A 23,236-nucleotide genomic window follows, 5' to 3' on the forward strand; every position below is an offset into this window, starting at 1 on the left:
TTTTGGCTTAGGAGGCAATAACATCACGCGGGGCTGTTTTATCCCAGTAGACTTTAGCCTTTTGCCTTTACTCAAAGGGGGGAAAGTTAGCCTTGGAAAGAATTAACATTTACTCGCTCTATCGGAATCTCTAGATACATGTTCTGGGTGATGGAGCCCTTTCCATCACCTAACTGGGGGAAAGCTGGAAAGAGCACACTTGGACGGAGACCAAACCTGGCTCCTCTTGGAACCTGCCCAAGCGCTGGCAGGGCTGGGCTTCACAATACACTTATTACTGCAGACCAGACACACGTTGTTAATAGCTGTGTGGAGACTTATCAACAGGGGAGTCCCATACCAACACGTTAATGTTTATCAAGCTACTTCCCTTCTCTAGGACGAATCTGCTGTAGAAGGAACGGCGGGGCTGTGTCCCGCCACCTGGCTAGCTTTATCCAAAATAATTATACGGAAACTGTATTCTTTTAAACACTGCCTGGCCCATTATCTGTAGCCTCTTATTGGCTAATTCTCACATCTTCCTTTAACATCATTTCAAGGGAAATGATGGAGGAGAGTTATCTGTCTATGTTACTTTCATTGGTTAATTAATAAAGAAAACTGCCTTGGCCCTTTAAGAGACAGAAAATTAGGTAGGCAGAGTAGAGAGAATAGAATTGTGGGAAAAAGGAAGCAGAGTTGGGGAGAGCTTCAGGCAGTCACCATAGTGAGTCTCCATGCTTCTCCTCTCCGAGATGGACGCAGGTTAAGATCTCTCCTGGTAAGCCACACCTCGTGGTGCTACACAGATTACTAAATATGGGTTAAAGGAAGATGTGAGAATTAGCCAATAAGAGGCTACAGATAATGGGCCAGGCAGTGTTTAAAAGAATACAGTTTCCGTATAATTATTTTGGATAAAGCTAGCCGGGTGGCGGGACACAGCCCCGCCGTTCCTTCTACAATCTGCAATTGTATTATTGCAGTGAATCCAGGTATGAGTTATAGGGCACTGTCCAGGAGGCCCTGGGAGTCAAGCAGTTCCAAAAGAGACTCGAGTCTCCCTGTCCAGCAGTACATCAAATAGTGTCCCTACTCCTCCTGCTCCCAGTCTGCCCAAGCTAGAGCATTGCAGTGACAGCCCGAGGATCGCTGTCCGGGAAGCCGTTGCTGTTTCTATGGCAGAACTGGAGAAGTAATCAGCAGTCTGACTCTCTTCCAGCATATTTTAATTGGAATGATCTTGGCTGCGGCCATCTCTAGACAGACTAATAGCTTCTTCACACGTGCACGGCCCATGTCTAGATCACTTGGGGACTCGGATAACTGCATCTTGTCTCTCGTGGGATGACAACATGGGAGCCACATCCTTCTCAGAGGCCAGGCTTTAAGGCACTTTGGGATATAACTTATAATCACATATGGTTTTCAAGTCCAGGCAAGAACCTAGCATTATGGAGCAGGTGGATCCTTTGGTAGACTTGATAGGAAGCATTCTTCTCTTGAAATCTTGTCTCACTAGAGGCATAGACTTGATTTCAGGAGCTATCGTCACGAAGAGGAGAGGCTTATATAAGAAAGCCATTCTCGCGGTGGCCATTTGTTCTCAGAGATAAGTGGCTTCTCAAGCCAGGAGCAGAGTCTCAGGCCACAGAGTACGTTCCTGAAGTTGCTCACATAGTATCAAAGAACCAATGTGCATTTAGAGGAACCCTCATCCCCCGTTTCTGGTTTGCTGGGAACTGTCTCAGGTTCAATGGCTCTGCTGACAACAATTATATCTGGAACATGAGCTCATATACAATTATTTTTTCACATGAAGCTCTCTTTAGTCTAAAAGGCTAGTCAAATGGTTCGCTTGAGAGCTGGATAACAGTCTGATTTACCCCCACAATTCCGTTTCCCCTTTATTTTACTTGGAAGAGTAATCTCAGTTAGCGGTGCCATTAGGGTCCTGCTTTGATGGGGTGGAAAAATACACACAGCATCTGATATTTCTGAGCGCATGGGCCGTGATGAAGTTAAGTGTGTTTCTAGTGGAATATCTGTGTTGAAACAGCTGAAGATTTTTACCATTGCTTTTTTTTTTTTTTTTAACTTAAGAATGGAGGAAATCGACTACCATGCGATAATTAAAAATAGCAACTCTCTGGGAAAGCAGGAGCCAAGTTTTTAAAATGCCGCAGAAACACGGGGGTAGCGTTCTGTAACCGAAATTGGGTAATTTATATCTGTGTCACTTGAAGATCTGATATGAGGTTGAGTCGATGAATCATCCCACCGGCGTACCATAAGCAAAGCAAAATTTATTTCCCTTTTGCCTGAAGAGTTTTAGCCAATTACATAATAAATCACCCTGCCTTTAAAGAACCTAGGATAGACAGGCTTATCTGCGCTGGATGGATTGCGCGATGCTCCTGCCCCGGAGGGTGAATTCTACCGTGCTTTAAAAGATGCCGGCGAGGAGACAGCCCAGATTGCACTGCTTCTGCTTCTCAGTGTCGGCCGTGGTGACAGCATTAGGATGTCTCAAACTGTTGAAGGTTTCTCTTAAATACCGAGGAGACAAACACTAGTTGACTTCGCGCTGACTCCCAATATTCCAGCGGATGCCCGTGGCTGGTTCTAGAGGCACCATGGATAAAGACACACAATCTCCAGGAGAGAATCTTAATAAGGACTTGCCGTTTACAAACCAAACAGGCATGGGCTTTTCTCTTTTGAGTATCGCGATAACGTTGAATCATAATATAAACATCCAAGTCTTACTTGAGACGTAGAAATTAAAATCCAGAGAGGTTAAGTGACTTATCCCAGGTATTATATATAGTGAGTTGAATAAAGAAAACTTAAGGTCTAATTTTTGCCTTGAGGACAACGCCCTATGAAACCTTCAGATTCCAACACCGCCCTGGTGTGCTTATGAGACCGAGTGCCCTAAGCACATTAAATGTGTATTTTAGAAATATGTCCCTGGGAGGATAGTTTGAATTAGTAATGTAGTGGGGGAACCTTATTAAACTTGATTAAAATGAAGAATTATCCAGTTTCAAGTGGAAAGGGTCAGACACTCAGTGTAAATCTGAGTTTGGTAGCGATAGGGGCAGTGGACAAAGATGAAATCATCACCTTGCAATTATGAGTGTTCAGAGGACAGGACCTGCAGCTGAGGAGGGATGATAGTGAGAAGGGAGGAGCCTCAGGATGTGTGACCTGTGGACACAGCCTGGTAGATGCTGTCTCATGTGCTGGTGGTGGGCTTTCTTAAGAAATTGTCCCTACTATCACTTTAAGTGAACTGAAGCTGAGTCTTGGTCTTCATATTTATCTTAACTGGTAGGGCACCCATTTGTAAACTAAGTCTCCTTTGGAGCCTACTGACCTGAATTCTCTCAGTAACCTATCTTCCGATACAGTGCTAAGGTCAGTCTCAGGCTAGCTTCTCTTCGGATGACCGCACAATCTGGACGGAATTTGAGAAGTTCCTGAATTTGAGTTTCCTGAAAGAGAGTGATCAGTCTTTTCTGCTTCTTTTGTAGGATCCTTCCAACCAAAAATGTGGCGGCAGGAAGAAGACAGTGTCCTTCAGCAGCATGCCTTCGGAGAAGAAGATCAGCAGCGCCAGCGACTGCATCAGCTTCATGCAGGCTGGCTGCGAGCTGAAGAAAGTGCGGCCCAACTCTCGCATCTACAACCGGTTCTTCACCCTGGACGTCGACCTCCAGGCGCTACGCTGGGAACCCTCCAAGAAAGACCTTGAGAAAGCCAAGCTGGATATTTCTGCCATCAAGGAGATCAGGCTGGGGAAGAACACAGAGACCTTCAGAAACAACGGCCTTGCGGACCAGATCTGTGAAGACTGCGCCTTCTCCATCCTCCACGGGGAAAACTACGAGCCTCTGGACCTGGTTGCCAATTCGGCGGATGTGGCAAACATCTGGGTGTCAGGGTTACGGTACCTGGTCTCGCGCAGTAAACAGCCGCTTGATTTTATGGAAGGTAACCAGAACACACCGCGGTTCATGTGGCTGAAAACCGTGTTTGAAGCCGCAGATGTCGACGGGAACGGGATAATGTTGGAAGACACTTCCGTGGAGCTCATAAAACAACTCAACCCTACACTGAAGGAGTCTAAGATCAGGCTGAAGTTCAAAGAAATCCAGAAGAGCAAGGAAAAACTGACCACCCGGGTTACTGAGGAGGAATTTTGCGAAGCTTTTTGTGAACTGTGCACCAGGCCGGAAGTGTATTTCTTACTGGTGCAGATATCCAAGAACAAAGAGTATCTGGATGCGGATGACCTCATGCTCTTTTTAGAAGCCGAGCAAGGGGTCCCCCACATCACTGAGGATATGTGCTTGGACATCATTAGGAGATACGAGCTTTCGGAAGAGGGACGCCAGAAAGGGTTTCTTGCAATCGATGGCTTTACCCAGTATTTATTATCTCCAGAATGTGACATCTTTGATCCAGAACAAAAGAAGGTCGCCCAAGATATGACCCAACCCATATCTCACTACTACATCAATGCCTCTCACAACACCTACCTGATAGAAGATCAGTTCAGGGGACCGGCCGATATCAACGGGTACGTGAGGGCTTTGAAGATGGGGTGCCGGAGCATCGAGCTGGACGTGAGCGACGGTTCAGACGATGAGCCCATCCTCTGCAATAGGAACAACATGGCCACGCCCCTTTCCGTCCGGAGTGTTCTGGAGGTGATAAATAAGTTTGCCTTCGTCGCTTCCGAGTATCCTCTCATTCTCTGCTTGGGGAATCACTGTTCTCTGCCGCAGCAGAGGGTCATGGTCCAGCAGATGAAAACGGTGTTCGGCAGCAAACTCTACACAGAGGCGCCTTTGCCGTCCGAGTCCTACCTCCCGTCACCGGAAAAACTAAAAAATAGGATCATCCTGAAGGGAAAGAAACTGCCCGCAGAGTCGGATCTGCTGGAAGGGGAAGTGACGGATGAGGATGAAGAGGCCGAAATGTCGCGGAGGATGTCCGGGGATTACAACGGTGAGCAGAAGCACGTTTGGCTCTGCCGGGAGCTCTCTGATTTGGTATCCATCTGTAAATCTGTCCAGCACAGGGATTTTGAACTGTCTATGAAAACCCAGAATTACTGGGAGATCTGTTCCTTCAGCGAAACGGAGGCCAGCCGGATCGCCAACGAATACCCGGAGGACTTTGTGAACTACAACAAGAGGTTCTTGTCAAGGGTCTACCCCAGCGCCATGCGGATAGATTCCAGTAACCCCAACCCGCAGGACTTCTGGAACTGCGGCTGTCAGATCGTCGCCATGAATTTCCAGACCCCGGGCCCAATGATGGACCTCCACACGGGCTGGTTTCTCCAAAACGGAGGGTGCGGCTATGTCCTGAGGCCGTCGGTTATGCGGGACGAGGTTTCCTACTTCAGCGCGAACACGAAGGGCGTTGTGCCCGGAGTGTCTCCCCTGGTCCTTCACATCAAGATCATCAGCGGTCAGAACTTTCCAAAGCCCAAGGGAGCCTGTGCCAAAGGGGATGTCATCGACCCCTACGTCTGTGTAGAGATTCATGGAATTCCGGCCGACTGCTCCGAGCAAAGGACTAAGACTGTCCAGCAGAACAGCGATAATCCCATTTTTGATGAAACTTTCGAGTTTCAAGTCAACCTCCCTGAGCTGACCATGGTCCGTTTTGTGGTTTTGGATGATGATTACATCGGGGATGAATTTATAGGGCAGTACACGATACCGTTCGAATGCCTGCAACCCGGATACCGGCACGTACCCCTGCGCTCCTTTGTGGGGGAGATCATGGAGCATGTGACCCTTTTTGTCCACATAGCGATAACCAATCGCAGCGGAGGAGGAAAAGCCCAGAAGCGCAGCCTTTCTGTGAGGATGGGCAAGAAAGTCCGGGAATATACCATGCTCAGGAATATCGGTCTTAAAACCATAGACGATATATTCAAAATAGCCGTTCATCCCTTACGAGAAGCCATAGACATGAGGGAGAACATGCAGGTAGGGAAACAGCCCCACCTTCCTCTACTGCCTCTTTAATTCACACCCATTGAAACTCGCGACTGTTGTGGTTTACGAATGGCTGGTTTGCAGATGATTGGAAATACCGTGCCGATCCCTGCACCGCCGAATTATGCTCCCTGTCTCCTGTGATAAAGCAGGTGGTTGCTGATTGGGAGTGCAAGGCAGAGTTTGGCCAGTTAGTGGTGCATCAATATAGCAAAAGGCTGGGTATCTTTCCAGTATGTTTAGCACGTAGTCATTGACAGGAATGTGTAAATAAACAGTGTGGAGAGGGTGAAAAATGAAATGTGTGGGTAGAGGCTGGTGGCATGGCTCAGCTGGTTAGGAGCACTTGTGTGTGAGCGTGAGGACCTGGGTTCAAACTTCCAGTATCCATATAAGAAGTTGTGTGTGGCCGATGTGCCTGTAACCCCTTGCCCAGTGCGGTGCAGAGACAGGAAGTGCCTGGGGCTTGCTGGCCACCAGTCTAGCTCCAGGTTCAGTGAGAAAACCTTTCTCAAAAGAGTAAGGTGGAAAGAGAGAGAAGAGGACATCCTGGGTTGTCCTCTGGTACCTGTGTGGGACATTCATACCCATCTGATGCGCATGTGTATGTGTGTGTGCGTGTGCATGCACACACCCACACATAAATACACAATATACACGAACACACACACACACACCCTCATGTGGGTAGCCTATAAAATATATAACTAGACATATACATGCTATTTGAAAGCTTATATGTAAAATACTTGCTGATATGAATATAGGAGAGAATTAGAAGTCAAATGTTCTAAAACTGACGCCCACAATATTTCTAGTTATTTAAATGTGCACTAACAAATTCATAGCCACAAGAGAAAACACAACTAAACAGATAAAAGGCAACACTTAAACTTTTAAAAAATACATTTAGCCTGCTCCTAGAAAGGTAACTTAATTGAAAGGACGTGGCTCCTGCTGGGCATCTGCCCCATATGGTCCTGAGCAGGTGACTGGCATCTCTCAAGATCAGGGTTCCGGCATCAGGCAGGACTATTAGATTTACACCAGAGGGCTGTGTGAGAGCTGAGTGGGAGCCGAAGCGACTGCCCAGTGTGGACAGGAGAAATCCAGAGTACCCTTTCCTTCCTCGTGATGCATCAGCAGAGATGCGAAACGCCCTTTCCAAGTGACTTAGCCTAGTTCCCCAAGTGGAGAAGTCCCCACTAAGAGCTTACATTGCAAAGTGAGAATCATTCGGTTTATTTTCTTCCCTTAGTTAGCATTTTTCTAACAATACTAACCCACCCAGAAGCTCTGCACTCAAGAAACCAGAAACGTCAGAAGACATTATTTCTCGGTTCTTGCAGTTAATAAACGACTAAGTTAGACTTTCAACCCAGGGGTGCCTGATGCCAAAATCCACTATAATTCATGCAAAGCAGAACCATCAAGCTGTGCTTTGTGAAATCTTTTTTTTTTTTTTTTGTTTGGTTTTTCGAGACAGGGTTTCTCTGTAGCTTTTTTAGAGCCTGTCCTGGAACTAGCTCTTGTAGACCAGGCTGGCCTCGATGCTTTGTGAAATCTTAATATTAACTCCAAGAGAAGGTCTTCAAATAACCAAATGGAGGGAGATAGTGCAGGATGCAGCTCACAGTTTAGCACCTGCGGTCAGATTAGGTTTATGTTTGATTCAAGGTGGCTTGCTTAACTATGTAAAAACTAGGCTCCAAATATGCTATTATCATTTATGTAATCTTTCCTTACATAAAGTCAACATTTTTATAAAGCCCTATGTTAGATTACCTGTGAGCAATTTCTGTACCTTGCTGTATTAGAAGTCGATCCTATGTATTTCTGTGTACTTCTTTTTTGTTATGTTTTGGTTTTGTTTTTTGTTTTTTTGAGACAGAGTTTCTCTGTAGCTTTTGGAGCCTGTCCTGGAACTAGCTCTTGTAGACTAGGTTGGCCTCGAACTCACAGAGATCCACCTGCCTCTGCCTCCCGAGTGCTGGAATTAAAGGCGTGCGCCACCACCGCTCAGCTTTCTGTGTAATTCATAAATAACAGCCTCTATCCCATATCTGTAGAATATATCTTGAGAAGTGTATTTGGCTGTGGTGATGGCTCAGCCAGAAGAGCACTTGCTGAGCAGGCATAAGGCCTGGGGTTCAAATCTCTGGAACTCACTTAGGAACTGGTGCTTGTGGCAACCCCTCTGGGATCCCAGGGCATGCGAGAGGTCAAGACAGGAAGGGGGCTCATGGGAGCAGGAGAGTTAGATCCCCCTAAGCTCAGGATTCCTGGATCGAGTAGGAGACCCTGCCTCAGTCTATGAGGAGTGATCTGAGAAGACACCCAGGTCTATGCATACATGCCTCCCACACATAGAAACACACACACGCACATGTATGCACACCACATGCACACACATGTATGCACACCACATGCACACAGGCACACGTATGCACACCACATGCACACATGTGTGCACACCACATGCACACACACACAGAAAGAGAGAGAGAGAGAGAAACAGTTTATAAGGCTTTTGCAGGCAGTGTTAATAATTCATGGTTTTCTAACAAAGTAGTTTGGGTAAAGAATTATTTAGAGGGTAATCTGTAAAAAGAAAATAAAACAGCATGGTAATTAATAAATTCATGAGACATTCGGTAGTTTGGAGGATGTTCATTATTAATAAATGTGAAACAGCCATAATCTCTATTCCAAGTCACTACTTGAGCACTGAGCACACTAACAATCGCCTCGGAGTGCCTAAAATGTGTCACTGTCTCATTAAGGAAAAGAAATTCAGAAACACTTCGCATGGTGTGATTTACCCGAGTGAGCCCAGATTTGAATTATCGGCTTCTTTCCCCCTTTACCTTCTGTCATTTCTCTCTGTCTGTCATCTGAACTTGACTCTTAGCCTCTCTCTCTCTCTCTCTCTCTCTCTCTCTCTCTCTCTCTCTCTCTCTCTCTGTCTCGTGTGTGCCCCCAATGAAGAGTTTTCTTTCTGTGTATTAACTGAATAGCACAGAGAGCGTCCCATGGTAAGGTTGGAGACTTAACAGAAAGCTTTGATAGAGTTTTACAAGGGATTAAGTCACTAACTGCATCTGACGCAGCTGACTCAGACAGCAAACACACAAAGGCTATCAAGCAAGGCCCATAGGTTGTCTTTAATGTTTATGCCGATGTTCATTTTATAAGGTTGCTTTCAACCTGTTTGCTATTTCCAGCATTTATTACCATAACATATATACATACATGTGTTGCTCTTGGATGCGTGGAAGAGAAGAAAATTTCAGATTAAGCTATGAATTATCTTAGGTGTAAAAAGTGGTTATCTGGGACATTGACAGCAAGTAAGGTTGCTTGTTATATTAGTTTCTTAGAAGCAGGATACAGAGAAGGCTATCAGTCCTAAGTAGTCTCAAGGTATATTACTAACTCTGGCTCTCAAGCCCAACCAAAGTTCCAGTCTCTTTGAATAGAAGAGATATTTTCATAATATTATAGCACCACAGTTTTGTTAAAGATCATAATGCCAATGAAGAAGATGCCGGTGCAATGCATTTTCTGTGGGCAAGGGACCTTTCTGATGGGGTGATAAGGTAATCTTGCTGGTCGATGAGTAATGATAGCTGGCAGCCTTGCGATGCTAAGAGAGATGGCCTCTCATTCCTTAGCGATACTTTACTGAGTTTGAATGAAGGCTTCCTATCTAGGCACTGCTCGTGTGTTTGTGGATTCAGTTGCTATGTTTGAAAAGCATGGAGTAGCCTGGAGTCATAATCTCCTTTGTTTCTGATGGATGTCTATGGCCATTGGTAAACACTAGGACCAATGGTTCAGGCTGAGGCTGTGAGTCGGTGATCTGTGTTCCTTCTGCGTGTCACAGCAGTTGGGGTTAGCTGTGGTCCAGGCTGCTCTTCACGGCACTTGTCTCTAAAGGTGTAACTTGGTGAACGTACTTGAGCGTAAACCAGGGTGCAGCGCCCTGTGGTCAGACGTGTGACTCTCTCTGTTTTCTCCTTGTAGAACGCCATGGTGTCTGTCAAGGAGCTGTGTGGACTCCCTCCGATCGCCAGTCTGAAGCAGTGCCTGTTAACCCTGTCCTCTCGTCTCATCACCAGTGACAGTGCCCCTTCCGTGTCTCTTGTGATGAAGGACAGCTTTCCTTACCTGGAGCCTCTGGGTGCCATGCCAGATGTGCAGAAGAAGATGCTGGCGGCATATGACCTGGTAGGCTGTGGCTGTTGCAGCTTTCCGTTTCTTCCCCGCATATATGGGAAGCCCTAGAAGCAAAGGTTCTTGGGTAGTAGTCCAATGACCAGGACAGTTACTGCCTGTGCAGGTGACAGTCAGAGCTCACCATTCAGTAACTGTCAAGCCTCAGTGAGACTACTGGGGGCATGGCAGATTGAGCAATCCCTGCTCTGACAAAGGGTAACCGGCTTCTCCAGCCCTCGGAAGCACGCCTCCTTCTCTTGTGGATGATGTTCCCGATGGGGAGAGACTCAGCTCTCAGGGCTGATCAGTGATGGATGGCACAAAAGGCTGGCCTGGATGCTGTTCTAAGCTAATGATGCCCTTTGATTTTATTCTGACTATGTAATAGGATTTACGTAGTGATTAGATTTGGGGATAACTTAATTTCTGTGTTTCATGCTGTAAACAAAATTAAAAAGCAAATGGCAAAATAGATAGCAAAGCTGATTAGGTATAAATAAACATCTTAGCTGGAGGAGTGCTTGCAAGCCAGCCAGGGGAGAAAGGTGTAGAAACGCCTTACGTCAGCCAAAATTAACTTCTCCCCCATGCGATGCACAGAATTTTTCAGATAATAGGTTAAAGCAAAATAAAAACTAAAATACTGTATCTTTTAAACAGCAACCCGATTATAGCTTAAAATGCAAACTTTCATTCAGAAATTTAGACAGCAATAATCTGGGGGACATTTTTCTTAACCGAGTTCTTAGCCGCCCAGGTTCCTTTTAATTGTCTCTTCTTCTGTTTCTAGAATATAGCCCTTAGCTTCATGGTCCAAATGGCTACCCACACTCTCCCTGCAACGTCTGCATTCCATTCATCTGGAACGATCTGAGAGGACACATCTTCCTTCTTTTAGGACGTTACTTTCTGGAATTATAGACAAAAAAAAATATTACTTTTCTTTCCTGTTCATCAGCCTGGAGTTGTTACACAACCACCGCTAATTGCAGAATGTCATCTAAAATGTCATTTCCAGGGGCCCGAAAGCCGTGTCTTCCATTACTAAGAAGTAGGAGAGACTGGCCGTCAGGCGACAGCGCAGACTCTGCTCCAGAGGGCAGCAGGCAGCTCCTTTCCTGAAATGCCATTAGTGACGTGTGCAGCACATTTAGCTTTAAAACACATTTCCAATTAGATAAGTGAATGAATTAAATTAAGCATGGTGGTATGCCCTGTAGTCTCAGCGACTCCAGGAAACTGAATCAAGGTGGTTGCTTGAGCCCAAATGATCAAGACTGTCCAGTCGTGAGAAAACAATGAGACCCCACGTCTTGAAAGTAATGTATGAGATATTCCCTTACCATTAAGTCATCAGCTATGCCCTGCCACTTTAACCATGGTGCTTCCAATCAGAAATGTAAGAAGACAAGGAGCTGCAGAGATAGCCCAGGGAGCAAAGTGTTTACTATGCAAGCGTGAGATCCTGAGTTTGAATCTCCAGTGCCCACATAAAATGCCACGTGAGACCACACACATCTGTGACCCCATTGCTGGGGGGTGGAGAGAAGCGGAGGCCTGGAGCCGTCTGGCCTGCCATTGAGCAAGAGTGAGCCCCAGGTTCCGTAAAAGATGTGCCCGCTTCTCAAAATATGATAGAGTGCAATGTTAATCTGCAGTCCTTGCCTCTGTATGCAAGGATGCACACACACACACGCACACACACACACACACACACACACACACACACACACACACACACGCGCGCGCGCGCAGAGGAAGGAGAATTGAAGAAAACTGATATTTTTATTTCCTGGCCTACAGTGCAGAAATAAATTGCTACCTACATTGTTGGAGAGACGTTGGATAAAACAACTTCAAATGCTTGTTCATTTGACCTATGTGTTTCTTCTCTTTAGATTTATTGTTAGGGTTTATAGATGCATAAATATTGGATCTCCGTAATGTTGATATGCAGGGATGAGCTACAAACAGGAATACAAACAGGAACCCGGGACCTGGAGAGATGGCTCAGTAGTTCAGAACTGTCGCTGCCTTTGCAAAGGAGCCAGGGGTGCCGTTCCCAGTGCCTCCTTGGAAGCTCACATCAGTTTATAACTCCAGCTCCAGGGGATCCCACGGCACCCATGTGACATAATTTATACAGCTACACAGCTAAACATAATTTTTTTTAAAGGCTAGGAATCCACCAAATGGGCTCCTTTGAAACTGTCAAAATCAGTTGTCTAGAGGCACAGTAAGGGTGTGGAGGATAAAGCAAGACGCTTTGTGAAGCAGTCTGGCTATAATAGTGTATGTACACGTAAGATTTACATGGCATTTGTTTGCACATGCAAAGCACATAGGATGCTAGGGAGACATTAACAGCACTTACTTTTGTTTGTCGCGAGTGAATTTTATTTTCTTATTTCTTCTTTTCTACATTCTGCTTCCTGTATTTACCAAATTCTTTTTTAACAAACACGATGAATTTTATAATCGAATAAAATAACTGTCAGTTAAGAAAAGGCTGATATTTTACCATTAAAAATAAGTGGGAGAAAGGCATCTGGCATAAACATCTTCTAAATGAAAGGGGAGAAGTGCCGCTGAGCACACTCAGCACACAAATGCTAGGATGGGGCCAGACAGGGGGTGGCCTGCCTGCCGCCTGTGCCACATTTTTTTTTTTTTTTTGCAAAATCAATTTTTTCATTATAAAAGTGGGGATTGAAAGCTGTTCGGTGAATAGGTATAATTGCCATCTAAGAGGTGAAATTAGGGTACGAGTTGCCATAGAGACAGACGGTAGACATCACTTATTCCCTTGTAAGCTAAGGCAGGAAAATAAGCCATTTCGAGGGCAGTCAGCCCCGGGAGCTGGGTCCGCGTTGAGCCAGGATGGCTTCTGGGTTGTGGTCGGGCAGTATCTGCCTCACCTCCCAAGTGTCTGATGGTGTCGTGTCCTTTCCATTTTATCTGACAAGCCCAAATCTTAATATTAGCCTTTTTCTCGTCTCTGTTTCTAACACGCGGCTTATATCTGTAGGCAGAGCTGGACTTCTACAAAACCGAAATGGCTTATTGCAAAAAAACCAGAAATACTTAAATGGCGTCCAGTTATAATTCTCCGTGGAAAGGGCTTCTCATTTAATAACCTGCTCCAAGTCGTGAAACCTGTAACAGCCAGTTCGCTGCATCTTGTGGCGGTGCTCAGGGTGAGGCGGGATGGCGAGGATGGCCCCGGCCTCGAGGAAGGAAGCTCTGTCTGTGGGCATCTCGTTTGCCGTTCACGAGTGTTTGTGTTTATTTGGAAAAGGTTTCCTGAGACACTGTCCAGACCCAGAGCAATCATGTAAAAACACGGACTGGATCTTTCACAGCGATCAGATTCTGTGGTGTCTTTGGATATAAACAAGTTGGAAAATGCTGACTGACGTCATCAGGGGGCTCTGTGATCTAACGCCTCCGCAGCCTTTACCGCGCTCCTCACGCTCCCCGCAGACCACACTGGTTCTGGCTCCAGGCCGTCATGAACCACACTGCCTTTGTCCTTGGGATGTTCTTCCCTTGTCTGGAAAATTGCACCTTATCTCTTCATCCTTAGCTGACCATTTCCTGAGAGACCCTTCCCCAACTGTTGACCCACCTGCCCCTCCATCTCCTAGGTGTTTCCCCCACCAAGTTTTATAAAACAGGCTTTATTAAGAAAGCGTCATTTCTTGACTGTGTGCGCTGCATCAAATTCTCTTGACACACCCGTGTCTGTGTCCTTAGTCTTTAACATTATTCAAGGGACAAACACATTTTGGGTGCCTTTGCTCTGCAGGGTGCCATGTGACATGCTAGGGGTTGGCCTTCTAAAGTGGGTGGTTCTAATGGGAAGTCAAAAGTTAACAATGAAGAGGAGAGGCACAGAGACACACAGTTGAGAGAGACCAGTGGCTAACTTTTTGTCTTGAGGCGGACTCTAAAGACTGATGAGACCTCATGGGACCTGCGGGGCACCTTCTGCACCTCAGCCACCCCACCCCACCCTGGTTTCCCTGGCCCTTGGCAGAATTGTATTTGCAAATAATTAGGAAAGGAAAACGCTTTAGGTGCTCCTCTCTCTGGATGGCTGAGCGTCTACTCTTCTAATGTTTTGCCAGCCTAATTTTTCACGCATAGTTAAGAAGCATTCGCTTAATATATTCCAACTTTTTATGGGTTTTAAATTAATATGGGAGATCTTTTGGGTAATTTGTGTCCTGAACGCGCCATTCAGATGGGGGATTAGTTATCGAGGACTACAGCTGTAAAATGCCCACCAGAGCATTCTTCCAAGGTGACTTCTGGACTGAATTATTTAACACTAGCCTAAACGTTAACTAACTTAACTCTGGCAAGAGCAACAGAATTTCTGGTGATGAAGATGCTGAACACTCTAACGAGCACACATTGACGGTTAATCGTTTACTAAGTCGGTCGGGTTGTGATTTGGAAAGCTGGTTGTGCTGGCGCAAGAAGAAATGCAGCAAGAAGGAATTAACTGCCGTCTAATCGTACTTTCGTACGTGGTCACTAGTGGAGAGTATCACAATTAGGCTAAGAGTGATGGGTTGGATTAACCATACTGTCTTATGTTAGTGTTATTACCAAAAGATAGCTTCAAGATGGAAAGATGTTGTCTGTTGTTTCCGAAAATAGACCCCCTCTTCCTCTCTCCATTCACATGCACACCACACACACACACACACACACACACACACACACACACACACACGCACACACAACTCTTATGTGCTTGCAGAGGTCAGAAGAGCGTGTTGGAATCTGCTGGAGCTGGAGTTACAGAGGCTGTGGGCTGTCTGACTTGGGTGCTGGAATCCATATTTGAAGGAAGCAGCAGCATGTACCCTTAATTGCTGACCCCTCTCTCCAGCTTCCCCCTCTCTCTCTCCCCACAATATAATTTCGCTTATTGAAATTGAAGTTGAAACAAGGAAATAAATCAAAGGTATTCTTCTCCCAACATTGTCTCATTATAAAGTTTGTGCAAATTTTCTATTAGTTTGAAAACCCAAAAGAGCATTGGTTTGCACAGCTATAGAACTTAGGAAAATAGCTATGGACTTGCATGTGCTCAGCTAGAACTGGCTATTTCAGAACAATAAACTAAGTACATAGGAACCTCCCCACTCACGGGGACAGCAATGCCTTCTGACATATTTTTAGGGGGGTTGTGTATGATGGGATAATCTGCCATCTGAAGGGGTCACCGTTTCTACTTGGTACCGGGTTCCTGACAACATTGGATACCAAGGCTGCATCGACAAATGGCAATTTCAGGGTGCTTATTTAGTCTGACACACGTGCGTCCTCATTTGACCTCGTGTGCCTCGCTTCTCAAATTCTTGGAACACTTTAGCAAAAGACAGTGCGGCAGTCAAATTGGCCTGAAAATTGTAGAGAGGTTTTATGTGATGGTTAATTGTGATTGTCAGTCTGATTGGAGTAAGGAACATCCAGGGCAGGAATGGGGTTCAGCTTTGAATCTATCTGTCAGGATTTTTTTTTTCAACGAAGATTAATTAAAAGTAAAAATCCCTTGTGGGTGGGTGGTGCTATTCCATAAGCCCAAACCTAATCAAAAAGGAAAAAGAAAAATGCTGGCTCATGCCAACATCTCCCTCTTTGGGCTTTCTGGTCTCTCAGGAGGGGAGCAAGCTTCTTCACAGTCCCTTCCATGACAAGCTGTCCTCCTCCACATGAGCCAAACCCAAACAACCAGAGCAGTTCATAAAATCTCCTCACGTGGTGGTTTTTATGAATGAGATAAATTGTAATAGGAGCTGAGCCAACACTGATATTTCGAGCCACTTGTCAAGATTTGTCGATAGCTGCTTTGGAAACAGAAGAACGGGAACGACACAATGTCTGTTTCTGAAGAAAGCAGGCATGGCAGTGGAATTGTCACCAGAAGGGAGGAGACACGGTCCTTTGCTCTGCTCTGCTCAGGTTCTGTTGTCCTGCACCATCATAAGTCAGGCTGGGGGATGTGACTCATGGCCAGCCCTGGTCCAGGGACATCGTTGCCAACACAGGAGGTGTCATGGGCTTCTGGGCAGCTGCGAGATGTTCTGAGTTTTATATTTGATGATATTTCCTGGAGAGTTGGCCATCTTCACAGGACTGAATGCTAAAATAAAAAGAAGCCAGTCTACAAAAGATGCTTGTATGTGACCCATTTAATAGAAAGCACTGAACGCTAAGAAAACGGTCCTTATCTAGTCAGGAAACCCATATGTAGCAGCAAGCCCATCTTCAAACGTGCTGAGTTTGAGAGCGCTCTAGTCTGGCTTTCAACATTTCAAACAGCTGACCCATTGTGCAACCGGAGAGCCGAGACCTGGTTTTGGACTAAAAGGAAGGCAATAGGTAGATAAGTCTTAAGGGGAGAGCACAGCAATAGATCCTAATAGCTTCTTGAATAGTCTCAAGCCGTAACCTGTCCAGAGTTCTCGCTCCCTTCTTAAAAAGTAGGAACATGGGTCAAAGCTGCTCTAACGAGACTGCACAGGAGGACTCTTTCTTGTGACTGACGTGTGTCATGGATGGAGTCTGTTTGGAAGGAGACGCAGCTGTGGCAAACTTGATTCTCGTGATGTCTTCGTGATGGATGACATCCTGAGGGACGAAGGGACAGTCCCCAACTTGTCCTTGCGGTAGAAGCCCAACCTTTAACATGGATTGCAGCATAACTCGTAAACTGGGCTGTGCTGCTCAGGATACCTGTATTCTAGGCTCCATTGTTTCTCTAACCCTGTGCCTTTACATGAGCCAGCTTTCAGCTCAGGCTGTTTGTTTGTTTGTTTGTTTGTTGTTTGTTTTGTCTACAAAGAGGCATTGTCCATGACAAACTATTCTTAAAGTGGCTCTGAGAAGAAATTACATGTTATTCTGAATTTCAATGGCATTCTAGACAGAACTGGTGTCCGTGGGAGTTTTTGAGTCGTGACAGGATGAAAACTTACTATTCATCGGTTCAGCTTCTCTGTGGAATCTAGGAGACACAATCTCACAGCAGGATTCCTGGTCCTCTGGCCCTTACGATATTTCCGCCACCCTCTCCTGTGATATTTCCTGATCATTACGTGTAGAAGCTGGATTATAGATATGTCAACTGAGGGTGGGCACCAGTTTCTCTCTGTTTTGACCGGCAGTAGCTTGCTGTAATGCACTTCTGCTACAAAAAGAAACCTCTGTTGAGGGGTGAGATCTACACCACTCAGGCTGGGCCTGAACACAGGATGTGCAGGCCTGACTGGGCCTGGAGATTGTGTACACGGCAAGCGGGTAAGGTCAGGAGACAAAAAGGGTCTTGGCTACAGTGGGTGGTGAGCACCCAGCAGTCAGCAACAGTGGGAAGCTTTGGTGACACCCAGGCTTACGGAAGTAGGGGACAGCTATTTCTGGCCCTTAGAACTCTTCTGCATCTGCCCCTGTCTGGAGCTGTTGCCTGGCAGAGAGGAAGTTGGGAAACCAGAGCCCAGCAGGGAGGGAACCATGGAGAGGCCAAGTGCTCTACTGAACCCTCTGAGTCCCTGCCTCCCACTCAGCTCTTTGTTGGCGGCTCCCTTGCAAGGATGATCTCAAGAGAAGTTAGAAGGATGGAGACCATGTATGCTGATGCTCACAGCCCTCAACCTCCCTCACCTGAGCCCGAGTGGGAAGTGGGAAGGACAAGCAGAGTACCCAGCACAAAGAGTACTTAGTCTTCTCTGTAAAGATGGCGAGAATATTCTCATCGTAAGCTGTACATGTATGCTAATGACCTAGCCTATACATAATCAGATATACAGAAGTAGAAGCAGGTGTAGCATTTCCTGGTGTTCTGAGTGTGCCTGGCAGATCTGACGGAGCTGTCCTTGTTCTTCAGCTCACACTGTGCCCGGGGAAGTAATCACGGCGAGTGTCGAGCAAGCGGCTGTTTACCTGAGCTTGTGAGGTTGTTTTCGCTTCCTCTGTTGGAGCCCATGCACTGTAGAACAATGTAATAGAAACGGAGCCGCTTTCCCGCTCTGCAGCCCTTTGCGGGTTGAGATACCCTGCAAGAGACACTGGAGTGGTGACTGTCTCTCAGCTTCTTCCCAGCACGAAGTTCATTTCTTTCCTTGCTATACCCTGGCGACCGTATTGGGGGACGCAGGGCTTTAATTTAGCAAGGTAGCCCAATCAATCTTTCCAGATAAAACAAAGGTTAAAAATCAATCTTGTTCCATCTCACACATCAGATATCTATGTAGTACACCCCACTTCATGCCATAGGGACTATGAAGCTCCTGCCTTGAAAACCACGATTGTGGACCACTGGGACTGATGAGGGAGGCAAGTCAGCTACGGAGTGGCAGTGATGGGGGTACAGAATGTTTGATGGCTTTAGGAAGGGATAATGATACGCAGAGGAGAGAGAATACCAGTGAGGAGAAAGAGAACGAAGGCCAGGCTGTTTCGGAGAGGCGTGGGAATGGGAACCCTAGAAGGAGGATGATAAGTTGTGTTAACGGCTGAGCTGTGAAGACTGAGAACCGGGTGGGGGAAACAGATGATGGCTAGGGCTGACGTCTGACGGGCACAGTAAGTCCTACCCAGAGTCAAAGCGCTGAATGCCCGCTGGCTTGCTAGGGGATGGGGACGCCTCTTGCAACGTTTCATTAGCGGCTTTGTTGGAAACGTTTAAGTTAAGAGATGGCGAGACTAGAGAGAAGTAGGATCTATAAATGGCAGATAAGGGGATCGTTAGAGAGGGGTCTCCTGGAGATGTGGGGAGAAATGGCAACGGCAGTCTGGAGAGAAGAGTCAGACATGGAGAAGAGGACTCTTCCATCTTAGCTGTCCCAGAGGCGGTAGCACTATCAGATGCAGGAAACGTCCTCTTGTCAACACAAAGGGGATCCTTAAGCCGCACATCAATAGACAGGGATTCTTACTAGAGAATGAGGCCACATTTTCTTGTTTGAGTGTACGACCCGCACAGATGCAAATCATCTTAGTTGTAATGGGTCATGTGCCTGGCCTTGTGTGTGTCTGTAGGTTAAAGTAGGTACGCTCTTGTGTGTGAGCCTGCGCCCTCTCAGGTGGGCATGACTGGGACAGGCAAAATCAAAGAAGTGGCAGCCCAAAGTGGAAACAGGCTGCGTGCCAGGAATGGGGATTCTACGTTTAGCACCATCATTAGTTAATTCCATTCTACCGGTCAGGAGTTCCAACCTTAAAGTTTCCGAATCTACAAAAGAGAGGGCTTGCCCTGTGATGACTACGATTCCTTAAGCTTTAAAATCCATCTCATATTTTAAAAGTATGAAGTGGATTAGGTGTATTTCCGTTACTATGACAGATACCTGAGATCAATCTATAAAGAGAAGTGGCCTTGCGGGACTTGCAGCTTTAGAGGTTCTGGGGCGTGGGAGGCGGAAGCATTGATCATGGTCTCTAGGGAGGTGGATGCATTGATCGTGGTCTCTAGGGAGGCGTGTGCTGCCTGGCAACAGCCGGGGCCCTTGGCAGAGTCACCCATTTACCTCATGGCTGGAAGGGAAAGAGAGGAGGGGATGCCACCCCACAGCCCCACTGAAGGTCGTATTCCAGGGTCCGGAAGACATCCCAGGAGGCTTCCCCCACCTGCTATGAACACGTTCCTGGGGTCCAGACTCTAATACATGGGCCTTGGGGCACAGTTAAGATCCAGATAGCAGCAGTGACATGCTTCGGCTACGTTAAATGTGGGATTTGTCCAACCTCCATGAATGTTTCTCTTGCCGGAATCTTCTCTCCTCTTCTTCCTTGCTATTTAGTCCTGGCTGGTCTGAAACTCACTGCATAGTCCTGATTGATCTTTGCTAGGTAAACAAACAGGCTGGCTTTGACCTTGTGGTCACTCGCTTGACCCTGCTCTCCACAGGCTGCGGTCAGAGGCATGGACCCCTCCACTGGACACCATTCCTTGGAAATGGAAGGTGTTGATGTCAACCAGGAGTTTGGTTCAGTCTAAACCTTCATAGGTCTTATGGTGTTAATTACTGATTTATAATTTATATCAATTATTCAACAATTAATATTTTGTACCCATTGCATGTCTGGTATGTTACACAGCTGGGGCCATCGTAAGAAATGCGACTTCAGTCTCAGTGTCTGGGTGGGAGCTGGGACAGAGATTTCCCTACCTCTCCCCATCTTTCATGACGACCCCTTGCTCCTGGATGTCTTTGGAGAGCCTCTCTATGCATTGTCTTCCCAACGAGTCAGTTCAAGGGTTTCTAACAACTGTTATTTGATTTTTTTTTTTTTTGTGACAGATGATTCAAGAGAGCCGGGTCGTCATAGAAACAGCAGACACCGTCCAGGAAAAGATTGTCCAGTGTCAGAAAGCAGGTAATATTGTTTTCTACTTTGTTTAGAAACCACAACGACAAGCCAGATCTTAAAATTAAGCTCTTTCATGGCAGCATTTATAGTTTAAATTATACTCGGTTTTGTCCGGTAAAGGAGAGAGTAGGTAATGGCAATTATTTTTCTGTTTAGGAAGGTGGTGTTCAAAGGTACCAAGAGACAAGTGTTTATGAGTAAACCCCTTCTGGTTGCGAGATCCTCTGAGAGCCTCCACTGCTGGCGGAGAAGCTGTGGTTTCGTGTGACTCTTTAAAGCCCACTTCGTAGTTAGGATCGGAGCCCCAGTCCTATTTCCTTTTCAGTTTTTGCCCTTCTTCCTCATCCTCATGTGAGATTCGTTCTTTCAGTAAGGACAGGAGGGGTCACGTGACTGTGAGCATCCACCTGGGTTTGCTTGTGCCTACTGTCATCTCTATCACAGAGCTTGTGTTTCTTGGATCCAGGGGCTCCTCTGTCCACAGGGATGAGGAGGAGGAGGAGCAGGAGGAGGAGGAGGAAGAGACAGGACAGAGCTGGCAGCTGCTCTCTCATGGTGCTCATGTTTGAAGTACAAGCCCTGTCTTACCCGGTCTTCATGGCAACTGAGCACAATGTCCCGTTTACAGACGGGATCTGTGAGAGGCTGGGGACTCATCTGAGGTCTCAGTGTCAACCCACAACAGAGCGGATTCATCGGTGCTATTTACTAGGCTGGCCGGCAAGCGACCTTAGATGTTTTAATTGACAGGAAACACGAAAATCAAAATTCCCAATGCATACAGGAGCTCCGTCCCGACCCTGCAAGCTTTGTATGCCTTGACCTGTCCAATCTCCACCATGGTCCCACTCAGTGGTACCCACTCCCACCCTTTCACCAATGAGGAGAGCGAAGCCCTGAGAGCCTCCAGGCTAGCTCAGACTCAGACAGTTAGTGCGTGGGCGAACTGTGCTCCTGCTGGTTCTCATGGGCGGTGTCTGGTATAAGAGCACCAGCTAAGCCAATGTGGTTTTAGGCTACAGTAAGAAAAGCCGGCCAGAACAAGAACGAGAGCCAATCCTTAGCCAGTGTGAGCTGCTGGAAGCCAGTGAGGACCCTGTCCCTTCTGAGATGCAGCTGTCTGCATCGCTCAGATCCAGAAAGCTGGCTGGTTCAGCAGCCCCGCCTGGATGTCATCCTCAAGGATGAATCACCAATATGTAGACACGAGTTAGAACGCTCACTGTGGGGCAGAGAGGATCCAAGGGGATTTAATTCAACATCTTCCTTTAGACATATAAAGGGCCGGACTGTGGCTAAGACACCAGACCTTCTTGGTCTGGGGCCAGCTAGTGCTGAGCGCTGGACGTTCTGGGAAAGGGGACCTCGGCTCAGCATCAGTTCCACTCCTCCAAAGACGGAACAAATTGTCCGTAAGAGAATGTGATTCTCATCCTGGAGTTCTAAGGAAAAAGGCAAGAACAGGTGATGGCGATGTTGTTGGTGGCATTCGAGCTTGAGCGAACAGGGGACCAGAGAGCACACGGAAGGCCGCTCCCAAATGTGGAACACATGGGTGCTCCCAAGACTGCTGTCTTTGAAAGGCTTTTTATTTGGGGTCGAATTGGCTAATCGCCGTTTTACCTGTAGGGACTCCACGGCCTGCTTTAGAGCCATGTGGCCGGCTCATTAACAAAAGCGAGAGTCCTGTGCACTCACGTGAGGTTATCTCTGCACCCCACACCCTTCCGTACAAACACCAGGAAAGGACAAATGAGGTCAGGAGCATCTGCCAGGAGGTTTACTTCTCATTTTCTCCGGTGTTTATCTGTGCATCCGGGCAGCTTAACGTGAATTTTAACCCCTGTATCGCTTACTCTTAGATGCCTTCCCCGTGAGATCTAAATGACAAACCAGAAATTCATGGGTTTAGAAATTATGAGAGCAAACAGGAATGTGAGTTTATAGCTTGTTGGCAATATCTTCATTGTAAACACGCACGTTTTCCTCATGTTCTTGATGTATATTCTTCCCAAAGGGATGGAGTTCCATGAAGAACTTCATAATCTGGGGGCCAAGGAAGGCTTGAAAGGAAGGAAGCTCAACAAGGCCATCGAGAGCTTCGCTTGGAACATGACTGTGCTGAAGGTGCGTGAGCTCCCTCGCTACCCCCTTTCCTTTCTTTCTCTCCTCTCCTCTCCAGGGCAGAGAGAAGCGTCGTCCAGCTAAACACGGTGATTTGAATTTTGAGCCACAAGGGGGCTGATTGCCAGGTTCAGCTCTAAGTAATGGGGACACAAAGCCTAGGCAGAACCTGCTTTGATTTTTCTTAATAGGGCAACGCTTAGCGATGGATGCTAAGGGCAGTGCATGAGTGAGTGAGTGTGTGTGTGTGTGTGTGTGTGTGTGTGTGTGTGTGTGTGTGTGTGTGTGTGTGTGTGTGTGAGTGTGTGTGAGTGTGTGTGTGAGTGTGTGTGTGAGCGTGTGTGTGAGTGTGTGTGTGTGAGCGTGTGTGTGAGTGTGTGTGTGTGAGTGTGTGTGTGAGTGTGTGTGTGAGTGTGTGCGTGCCTGTGTGTGTGTGTGCGTGCCTGTGCGTGCGTGCGCGCACGCGCGCGCGCTTACACGAACCCTTCTACAAGTCAATATGG

The 23,236-nt window shown here is 46.8% G+C and overlaps 1 protein-coding gene across 1 annotated transcript in view; it reads left to right on the forward strand.

The window, feature by feature from the left end:
• Positions 1–23,236, forward strand: part of Plcl1 (phospholipase C like 1 (inactive)) — a 281,502-nt gene that overhangs the window by 223,873 nt on the left and 34,393 nt on the right. The window contains exons 2-5 of the mRNA XM_038315536.1: positions 3,522–5,996; positions 10,032–10,235; positions 20,540–20,615; positions 22,627–22,736. Coding sequence (XP_038171464.1) covers positions 3,522–5,996; positions 10,032–10,235; positions 20,540–20,615; positions 22,627–22,736 — 2,865 coding nt within the window. The remainder of the gene's footprint in view (positions 1–3,521; positions 5,997–10,031; positions 10,236–20,539; positions 20,616–22,626; positions 22,737–23,236) is intronic.

This window comes from Arvicola amphibius, chromosome 18, assembly GCF_903992535.2.
Source record: "Arvicola amphibius chromosome 18, mArvAmp1.2, whole genome shotgun sequence".
Lineage (NCBI taxonomy): Eukaryota > Metazoa > Chordata > Mammalia > Rodentia > Cricetidae > Arvicola > Arvicola amphibius.